Genomic DNA, 11,198 nt, shown 5'->3' on the forward strand with positions numbered 1-11,198 from the left:
TACACAAGTTATGTCTTAAATGACATTTTGTCTAGAAATGTGCTGGCACAGAATGCACAGGCACTGAGATATATGCCCCATGGGGGCAGACATATGAGATTAAGAGTGCGTGTAATGAGATGTGACCTCATTTTCACTCTCTGCATTTGCCACATGACACGTGATAACCATTCAATTTGAACTGAATTACCATTTGTATGCATATTGCGTTGTTTGTGTCAGTTAAAGATGTAATATAGCCAGCTGTTACAGAGGTAATATTTCAGCTATTTCAACATTAGTCCTCTATAAACCTCTCTATAAAAAATTATTACAAGAGACTCTCTCTTCATACCACAGGTTGTTTTCATTTCGTTGACTTCCCCAATTAAACACACCTGAACCAGCTAATCGAGGTCTCCAGGATCAGTAGAAACTTCCAGAGCTAAACTCTGCAGGAAAGTGGCCCTCCAGGAGCAGGACTGGACACTCCTGTTTTAGACTTCTGTTTCTTTAGCATATCTGGTGCATTGGTCAAATGTTGATGAAGTAACTATTACCATCTTCAAAGAAAAACGGAACAATGGTTCTGTAAACTCTTGCTTTTTCTTCAACATTCACTGAGGTATACACAGACATTAAGGGCAGAACTTCACAACTCAGTGTCTTCTATGCAGCCTGGGTCCTCCATGGTTTCCATTCGGCGCTGACAGCTGTCTATGATCTTCTTGCGGGGCCCCAAGGGGATGTGAATGCTCTTGAGGTCATCATCTGAGCACAGCAACAGGGCATCCAGGTCAATCTTTTCTCTTTTGAAGATAGGAATGAACTCGTTCATGCTTTGTGAGGCTAGGAACACTTCCAGAGGGCTAGTGTCAGGCTCATCATCATCATCCAGCCCCAACTCCACCTCTTCCCATGGCAGCTCCTGTATGTTCCTCTCTTGCAGGCTACGGGCGCTTCCGATGCTATCTTCGTCCAGACCGGGCTCGCGATGCATCCGGCTGCGGAGGCGCACGTTATCGACCCGTTCGCTGCTTGCTAGACTGCCTTCATCTCTGCTACCGATGCCAAAAAGTCCACCGCTCACATAGTTGCGGCGAAAAACCATGGTGCCCAGACCGGGACGGTTGAAGAGCGAGTCGTGGCCCGAGTCTGTGCTGATCTCTGAGTGGTCTACATCATGACCGTGCAGGTCGGGTTCACTGATGGCACGTGAGACAGCATCCTCGCTGTCATTACGGAACATATCACGTATGTTACGACGAGACCGATCCTTAGGGTTGACGTACGTTCCCTGCTTCAGAAACATGACGTCGTTGCCTAGTTGTAGGCCAGACAAAGAGCGGACACTCTTCCTGCCATCTTCGTAAATCTTGAATGTCCCGTCACCTTGCTTCTTCTTCTCAAGCTTCTTCTGGATCTTAGTTTTGCCCCTGGCTGTGGCATGGAGAGTAGCCTAGAGCGAAAAGATGGTACAAGTGTAGCTTCAGTGACTGTGGCTTGTAACCAAACAATCAAATATTTAAGCATTTCAGAGCAATTGGAGAAAATCTGACCTGGGAGTATGGCACACTAGTGGCAGTGTTGAAGTGGCGTAACTTGCGACTCAAGGTGCTGCTGGCGTAGCTGGAGAAGCTCATGGCATCAGAGACCGATGCTTCCATTGTCTCTCTCTGAAATCTACGCTCCATACGCCGCCGGTGCTTCTGCTGCAGTTTAACGCATTCCTTGATGCGGCGTTCAGCATCGCGGAAAGCCCGGTCCTTCAGTTTGCTTACTAGCTTGGGATTGAGGGCTGTCTGCTTGGCAGCGATGGAGTCCAGATAGCGCACGCAAGCCATGTGGTTCTTGGTGGCAGCCATGTCCAGAGGCGTGTGGTAGTCATTGTCCAGGCACCACACGTTGGCACCAAACGACACCAGGAAGGACAGGCAGTTGAGATGGCCATTGGAGGCAGCCAGGTGGAGTGGCGTGTTCCCCCATATGTCACACTTATCTGGGTTCCCCCTGAAAGTAGAGCCGCGATAGATCCATATCAGGTGTGGAATTTAATTGTGACCTCTGTGAAACTACTACTCAGACCCTATGGCCTTTATATATAATATAATTTGCACTTTCATGTGTTAGGTGAAACTGGATATGGCTTGTCTAAGCTGTCATTATCACTTGTTTTATATCCTAAGAATAGCTCAGACCACACTGGCGATCCCATGATTTTTTGATTATGTTTTCAGCACTGGCTTGTCATCCGTGAAGGCCAGTAAATAACGCATAAGTCTATGAAACTGAAACAACGTGCTCTACACATTTGATATCTAAAATCATCATAAGAAGAACAAACAGGTGTGTTATACAACCCATACAATCTCTTATTTTTCTTACTTACATAAGTTTTCTTATTTAAGCCAGTAAGCCAGGTTTATCTCTCCTAATGCCGACCCAGAGCACTGGATCTGTAATTTGATCACCTGCTTGAATACGAGGGAGCTAACTGGGTGTCTCCTTACTAGCAAGAATGATAGAGTTGCATAGGTGATGTCACACTAAATTCCTGCGTTCAGATTGTAACCACAGGTCTGATCAACAAAGAACCTAAATTCTGAATTAATGTCAAATCATACCATAATATTCTAATCTATGAGCGCTTAAAACTACATAGATAGTGACTGTTCACAATATAACTATTCAAAAAATGCAGACTATTCTAGAAAATGCATTTTAAGCACACACTCATTGGAATTTTGTTTACTGAAGTGTTGTGTTGAGATATCTACAAACACATACAGAATTCTCTATTAGACATTGTCACACATATCCATTAGAGCTCAGTATTAATGTTACTTGCTATACGACACACTTTGCAAGGACTCGTTACAGTGGGATGCATTACGATATGATAATTGGATTGCTTGAAACGAAACTAAAGTATATCCCCACCTACACCTACAGGTGACTTAAACTGCACTGAAAAATGCTGGTTTCAGAGTTTGAGTTTTCACTTTACAGTTATGCTGTATCTTTCTGTTTGCTGCATCTAGTGCTAGCTGAGCCTAATTAATATTTGATGGGTGACAGGTGAAGCCTTGCAGTGATGCATTATGGATGAAAAAAGCTGCAAGGTTTTCACAGTTAGCAAAGGGAGCTGTGTGCGCTATTGGGTCAAGCCAGAATTTGGATTATGAGCTGCTAACCTGCCTGACCTTGATTTTGGCATGCCAATACCTCCATCAAATATATTAACTTCATTTATTGCCCTATAAAATGAGACACCCTTATAAATCCTTATCCAACCCGATTAGACATGTACTGCAGCTGGTCTTAGACCATGAGTTATGAACTGTCATTTTTACCCCCCTAATACTGTCAGATAATCAGACATATGACTGGCAGATTATTATAAAATTACTAAAAGTGGTGTATTATATAATGTCATATGCTATCTCCAACCATCACTTAACAGTTGACTGCTATATGATCCCCACCACCCATAAATGTCTATTTTTTACCACAGTTGCTGTTTTTACCGTCATTTTACTGTCCCTAATTCTTAGCAACTTCTAATAGCATGGTTCATGACAGGTCAGAGTCTGTTCTCATGTACCCGCAATGCACTAATGACCTCTTGAATGCCTTTTTCTGTAAACGGTAGGTAATATCGTGGGAAATCATGCTTCAGGGATCAGTCAGTGCCATGCTGTGCATTGACTTAATCACTACAGAAGATAAACACCCAAATTAAGGGATTAATTACAGAATCCCTATGTGTACATAAGCATAAATTGGTTCTTACCATAAAAATACGATGCTTGCTTTGCATTACATGGAGGAGATAACGCAATAGCCAGTGGCTTTCAATGGTCAAACAGACCGATTATTCATTCAAGGCTGCCGAACAGTGGGAGAACTTCTCACAATTAAGAGCTTTTATAAAGGGCCTCTAGGTCCACAAAGGAAACCAGGTCAGCTCTGATGAAAGCTTTTGTGTGTTCGCTTTTATCTGTCTACTGTCGTCAACATTAACAGAGCGGCTGTTGATCACATAATGTGGAATTTGTTTCCACGTTGTTAGTGATAAAACAACTCAAATGACACTGCAAATGAATAAGGGCCACTAAGAAGTAGCAAGGGCAGTATATCTGTCTTAAGGTGCATTCAAGGTATACATTTTTAATCAGTCCATGCATTAACAGAGAATTGAACCTTGGTGCTGTTGCTAACGTAGCACGTTCTGCTAGTCTGAGCCACAGAAACACAAAAACGTGAAAAAATACCACTAAAATAGTATTTGTTTTAATAAGAATTTGGTTTCTGATCTGACTTGCCAAAGTCAGTATTGAGTCAGCGCTACTTATTAATTTTGACTTAAATAAACCCAGTTTCCATGCTACATTTTTGGGTTACTGAAAAAAAAAGTTTTACAGTGAGAGAAACCTACCCATTTATGGTATTATGTTAACATGACATGGTTCTCTGCAAACTTGAGACATATTATATAACACCACCACAAACATCACGAGAAAGGGTTTAAAGAAGTAGATTGGAGAACTGAGAACAGCACGTTCAACACACAATTAACCTTATAAAATCATCAGCCGTCGTGACACCAGCATTGAGGTGTGATGATACCGTAACGGTGACCAGAGCTCTGCGCCATGCCGGTTCCTGCTTAAGCCGTATCATATGAGGCGTACATGCACACATACGGGTTCAACTTCCGCTAAATCTACAAACAAAACCATTTATTGTAATTGATCAAATGTAGGGAGTGACGCGTCTTACCCTCTCCCCACAATCAGCCGCAGCGCCTCCAGGTTGCCGTGGTAAGCGGCCCATAGGGTCGGTGTCATGCCATCTTCATCCGGAGCGTTCAGGTCCTTCCGCGTCGCTTCTTTCAACAAGTCAAGGTAGCCATCCCGAGCTGCCTTGTGGTATTTGTCATTCATGGTGATCTCGAACCTCAGCCTCCATCACTCTTTCACGGGCTCTGTGCATTAGGTCTAAACCCCTGACCGGCTGCAGCGCGCGTTAGGCACTTGGAGTTTCCAAGGACACCCCGGACAGGCTGCTGCTCGTGAGGGTGTGGCTTCTGCTCGGTCCTTCCAAAACGCAATCTTTTCCCCATTTGGGATTCGAAATAATAGAATATTGGATTTAAAAGATTACTGCTTCCTCCTTCAAAGTCTTAACAGCATTAAGAAACAGTTGTTTAATGCTTAATAAACATTCAAATAAAGTATGCAAAAATTGTAAAATATTTTAATTAAAGCTACCTTCACTTTTCGCAGTCATTTTTTGCAATGACTTGACCAGTTCGTTTAAGACCAGTTTTGTGGATGCATGCCGTCAGTTTTTATTATCCCTCTATTATTTATTTATTTAGAGATGTTTAGCCTGAGAAGTAGATTTGTGCTATATTGCTTTGATATGAATCTATTTGTTATCATATCTTTAGTTGCTGCTTTGGTGGCCAAATACTTTCACTGTATTTCATGATTTAATGCAAACTGCCATTAATAAGGCCTATTATTGTCTTCACCTGAACGTTGTCATAGTAGTTTTAAATGTGCTGAATCAATATTTTTTATAATATCTCATCAATTGGATTTTTATGGGGGTTATATATAGATATAGGCATATATATCATGATGTCTCATCGCTGTGGCATTATCATACACACCACCACTGATGTTTGAAGATTTATAATGCCTGTAATTGCATGGTGTATGGTAGATGTCAAATTGTTCATACATTTTGTTCTAATTATTTGTGTACTGTGTGTTGTGTCTGACAGGTTACAGGTCCTTCAGTTTTACGGCTGTAAATCATTGTGTCACCAAGTGAATATATATGCCATGAGGTGGCACGCTCCTCAGCAGGCCAGCAGTTTCTGCTCGGGGTAAGTGTAGGACACTAACCAACATGCGTATCAGTATCAATTGTGTTATACTGAATAGTGCTATTTTAAAATCATCAAATGTATATGACAAATAATCGGTAACATTTTAGAATAATGGTCCGTTGTTAACAAGTAACTATGCAGGAAGTAATAGGCAGTACTACATTAACTCTTAAGTTAATACTATTTACTAATAGAGGAGCAAGATTAACTAAGCAGTAAGTAGTAGCAAATTTAGGACAAAGGTAGTTCCTTATTAGATATTTGATAATTACTAAAAAATATATCCTCATTGAGAACTACTTGTGAACTATGACCAGTTAATAAAGAATAACCAATTAATTACTAATCATAACTAAAAGTGAACAATTGGGTTCTTTGTGGAAACTAATTTATGAATATGATATCCCCCAAATAAGTCGGCTACAGGTTGAAATTGTGACTACTACTCTTACCAAAGGATGGATGTTCTCTGTTTATTTCAAACAAAAAACATAAAATAATAATAAAAATAATTCATTTAAAAATGTTAATAATTAGGAAGTGATTTAATTAGTTTACAATTATGAGCTCTAGTTTGTGTCAGTTCAGTATGTCTCCAACTCCAATAGACCTATACCTTTAGTGACAGTAGGCTGGGGAGGACTTTTCTTGAATATAAATAATGATGTTCTCTTGACAAAAGGAACTACTAGTGATCTGGACCATTATTTTAAAGTGAAAAACACGTTAACCCCTCAGTAATTACTCACGAGTAAATTAATAAGTTATTTAACATATTTTATATCTGACATACTGTACAGTCATACATTTGTGTGAAGCACTAGTGATATTTTGCCAGTAGGTCTTTTGGAGTGGGATACATTGATACTGAACTGACACGAAGCAGAGATCATAATTGTGAACTAATTCAATCATGAGCTTGTCAGCATCACTTCTTATAATTATTAACATTGTTAAGTGAATTTTCATTTTTATTATTATTCTATGTTTAAGTTTGAACATCCATCCTTTGGTAAGAGTAGTAGTCACAATTTTAAAATGTATCAAATTCAATAAAATAAACACAATTTTAAAAAAGATCAAATTCATAAATTAGTTTCCACAAAGAACCCAATTGTTCACTTTTAATACGTTACTGTTGTGATTAGTAATTAATTGGTTATTCTTTATTAATTGGTCATAGTTAGCAAGTAGTTCCCAGTGCAGATATTTTATTTAGTATTACTGAACACCTAATGAGGAACTACTTTTGTTCTAAATTTGCTATTACTTACTGCTTAGTTAATATTGCTTCCATATTAGTTAATAGTATTAAGTTCAGTGTTAATGTAGTACTACATATTATTTCCTGCCTAGTTACTTGTTAACAACGGACCATTATTCTAAAGTGTTACCAATTAATCTAGTATATAGCTTTTGTAATATGTTTACTTTTGAAATTCTGCATTACGGAACTGCTAATAATGTTGCAAGTCGCTTTGGATAAAAGTGCCTGTTAATATTGCGTCTTAACATTCATAATCACCATTAATACATTGCTCTCACAGGACACAAAAGAAACAATGCACTATTCAATTGTCCTCAAACATTTACAGTGAAATCGGGTGAGGCTCAATATCGCAATGATTCTGAAAACTGCCATAAGCTGAGTAAATAAAGGCTTAATATTTTGAAAACAGATATGACTGAAGTAAATAAAAGCACAATATTTGTTGATGACTCAGAGCTGAGGGTGTCTGATCAGTACCTCACATTTCCTTCAACATCCAAACAGAGTGCAGAGAAAAGTCAGGCAGGTAGCCCTCTTGTTATACACTGTTATCACAATAGCTGGGAGCTATTGGCTGGCTTTGGTCCAGTGCAAGCAAAGGTGAAATCTTTTTAGATTTCCAATATTGTCAAGTCAGATTTGAGGATGCAGGTCCCTTCAGATGTGAAACAGACGCAAGGCTAGACGTAAGCGGAAGAGAAGAAAGGTGATTGGTTGGATACTTATGCGGGTATCCAGTATTTATACAGCTTGAGGAAACTAGACTCCTTATTATTTTGCTTGACTACTTGTAGAAGTTCTTCACATGCTTCATACTCCACAAATCCGGCAGACTCTTTTCAACTTGGACTCTTAGAGCTCCACTTACAAATTGACAAATTGTGTTTTCTCGTGGACAGCTCTTCTAATTCAAGAAACATGACGACAAAGCAAGACCTTGAAGCCATTAAGAACCAGATATCCACCATTCAAGTTAGCTCCCATGGAGAGACGGTCAATCCGGTACTTGCCCATGGAGGGTTCAAAACAGTGGAGAAGGGCCGCAACTGGGGATGGCTTCTGTCTGGATTCATCTCCTTAAACATCCTGCTCCTGGGAATTGCCATAGTGAGTGGAACCGTCTTCAACAAGATCCAGATCACCTCTTCTCATCTCCTGATTTTCCTCATCTTGCTCGTTATTCTCACCACCTTATGGATGGTTTACTACAAAATCCATACTTCCAGGGTGTACCAAGCAGTGCTCTACAAAGACAGTCATGCTGGACCAGTTTGGCTGAGAGGTAAGTCTTCATTTGTACGATCGAATCAAGTTCTGAAAGGGCTGGTGATAAATGGCTTTGAATCAAATTCCACTTATAGTAAATAAAACTTTCAGAAAGAAAATTTGGGTTCTCACTAAGATGCTGCATAATGTTGTGTACTCTGTAGACATCTAGTCTCAAGTGTTTATGTTCTGCTTGTGTATTTATCAGGTGGACTGGTTCTGTTCGGCGGCTGCAGTGTAATCATGGATATTTTCAAGATGATTTATTACGTGGGTCGTATACACTGCGAGTCGCCTGTGAAAATAGCCTTCCCTGCTGTACAAGCTCTGTTTGTCATTGTGCAGGTAGGTTAAAACTATAAAGAACGGTTTTAGGTTATTTGTTCTTGTATTTCTAGATCATTTCAATATGTTCTCTTCCATATTCCAGACATACGTCCTCTGGGTTCATGCAAAAGACTGCGTGCAGATAGAGCAAATCATCACACGGTGAGTTCTAGGTGGTCGATGATGTTTTGCAGACTTTGGTTGTTATCTGCTTTTGTCAAGTTTAGTTCCTTGTCTTTTACTTTCTTGACCTCAGCGTGTAGTCAGGAAAAGAAATGAATGGGAAAGTCTGACAAATGTAGGCAAATGATCACACCCTTTCAGAACCGTAAAGGAAATGAGTTGTTTGTAACCACCACGACTAGCCCGTTGACTGTAGAGCTGTATGACGTCTCGGTGTGAAGCAATGAGCATACAAGTTAGCTCAAGGAAATGTTTGCCAGACTGAGGGTTTGATAGGATACTGGCATGTGCATTGACTCTCTTCTATGAAACAGGGCTGCTAGCATTACTGTATAGTAATATTTAGTCTCTCATTGCAGTTGTGGTCTGATGTTGACGCTGTCTACGAACCTCGTGGTGTGGATGATGGCAGTGACGGAGGAGTCGCTCCATCAAACAGTGGCTCCAGCCGACCCTTCATACAACAGTTCTTCAAACGATGGTCACAGATTCGATGTCACATCACAAGGTGCTTAACATCAGTAAACCACATTCGTATAGATAGCAGTCCAACATTAGCCATGAGGCTTCCAATCATCAGCCAATCTGCAATTCTCACATCAAACACCCTGCATCGATATGCTTCATTTGAAGATTAAGTAGAGCATCGCATTGACTATCTCTGTTGTCTTTCTTTCAGGCCGCGCTGGAGCGAGTGAATGCGAGTGTAGCCATAACATGTGCGATGTCTTTGAAAAGGTCTACTACTACCTGTATCCCTTCAACATCGAGTACAGCCTCTTCGCATCAGCCATGGCCTACGTCATGTGGAAAAACGTTGGCCGCCAGATGGATGATCACCATAGCCACAATCTGCGCTTTAGTCTGTGGGACGTCCTAATCGGTCCAATTGCTGGCCTGATCATTCTGGTGGCGGGCTTGGTTACGTTTGTGATGTACGAAGTGGATGTGGCCAAGGAGGAACCAAAAAAGAAGGAGGAAGCTCTGATAATACATTACATCATGAACATAGTCGCCATCCTTCTGATGTCCATCACAACTCTCATCGGTTGTATAATCTTCCGGATGGATAAGAGGGATCAGGTGTCTGGGAAGAACCCTACGCGGAGTCTGGATGTGGGACTGCTTGTGGGATCGTCCCTGGGCCAGTTCCTCATTTGTTACTTCACTATAGTAGCTGTTCTGGCATCAGGGGTCCAGGGGCACATAAATGGGCTCAACCTGGCCAATTCTATTCTGACTGTGATCCAGTTGTGCCTACAGAACGCCTTCCTCATCAAGGGCCTCCATCGGGAGCCTTTCAAAGAGACGGAGACAGCCACCGTCTTCGCCAACGTCATGGCTGTAAGAGAGAGAGACCCGGAAAGACGGAGCAGCTCTATCGTCCCAGCTCACACGCTACCCATCCCGTTGACGTTGCTTCAGGGTCGACTCTCCTGGAAGAGGAGGATCCTTAAGGAGATCTGCGCCTTCCTGCTACTCTGCAATGTCATTGTACGTACCTGACTCTCCATATTCTTTATTGGGTTAGGGCTAGGGTTGCAAAGGGGTGGAAGATTTCCGGAAACATTCCAGAATGTTTGGAAACTTTACATGATCTTTTGGAATCTTCTAGAAAATTTGGGAAATGTTGGGAAAGTTTCAGCCACTTTGCAACCCTAGTTAGAGGGCATACATACAGGATACATTCTTGCATATTTTTTCATGGTTGGTTAATGGTTTTATTAACATACCCATGCATCGGATTAACTTCTATCACATTTATTACTCATCACATAACAAAATTAGAAGAAGCTGGGAGTGGAGCAAGCACCTTGATTATTAATGATCGCTCTACGATGGTTGTCTTATTTGCCACAATTTTGTGGTTGTAACAAGCCTGGCTTTAAAAAGCCGCTCCAAATCCTATGCTTTCTGTTCCTTTCTGAATGCATCCTATGTGTGTATAACTCCTAGATTTCTTTGTCTTTAACACATCAGAGTCAGAAACTAGTTTTAAATCTAATTCTGTACATTGCATTTCTGTCTTGTAGCTTTGGATTATGCCTGCCTTTGGAGCCCGGCCTCAGTTTGACAACACCGTCGGATCAAACATTTATGAATTCCAAACGTGGGCAGCGGTTGTGAATATTGGAATGCCATTTGGGATCTTCTACCGTATGCACTCAGTGGCTAGTCTGTTTGAGGTGTGCCTCACCTCGTAAATCAACCGACCACTCAAGAACTGTACAAGCTTATGCACATATCTTTGTAAAATAGAGATATTTTTTA

At 40.9% G+C, this 11,198-nt stretch overlaps 2 protein-coding genes across 2 annotated transcripts; one reads left to right on the top strand and one right to left on the bottom strand.

Annotated features, from left to right (window-relative positions):
• Window positions 1–631: 631 nt before the first annotated feature.
• Window positions 632–4,942, bottom strand: LOC107664446 (Usher syndrome type-1G protein homolog). Its single transcript, XM_016455015.1, has 3 exons — window positions 4,762–4,942; window positions 1,539–1,989; window positions 632–1,438 (listed from the first exon to the last, which is right to left on the bottom strand). The coding sequence occupies exons 1-3, from the start codon at window positions 4,923–4,925 to the stop codon at window positions 632–634; spliced, it is 1,422 nt and encodes a 473-aa protein (XP_016310501.1). The 5' UTR covers window positions 4,926–4,942.
• Window positions 4,943–5,834: 892 nt separating this feature from the next.
• Window positions 5,835–11,131, top strand: LOC107664425 (otopetrin-2-like). The gene is made up of 7 exons (XM_016454997.1): window positions 5,835–5,878; window positions 8,066–8,433; window positions 8,626–8,762; window positions 8,848–8,906; window positions 9,287–9,408; window positions 9,607–10,421; window positions 10,961–11,131. The coding sequence occupies exons 1-7, from the start codon at window positions 5,835–5,837 to the stop codon at window positions 11,129–11,131; spliced, it is 1,716 nt and encodes a 571-aa protein (XP_016310483.1).
• The last annotated feature ends 67 nt before the right edge of the window (window positions 11,132–11,198 follow it).

This window comes from Sinocyclocheilus anshuiensis, unplaced genomic scaffold, assembly GCF_001515605.1.
Source record: "Sinocyclocheilus anshuiensis isolate Anshui unplaced genomic scaffold, SAMN03320099.WGS_v1.1 scaffold321, whole genome shotgun sequence".
Lineage (NCBI taxonomy): Eukaryota > Metazoa > Chordata > Actinopteri > Cypriniformes > Cyprinidae > Sinocyclocheilus > Sinocyclocheilus anshuiensis.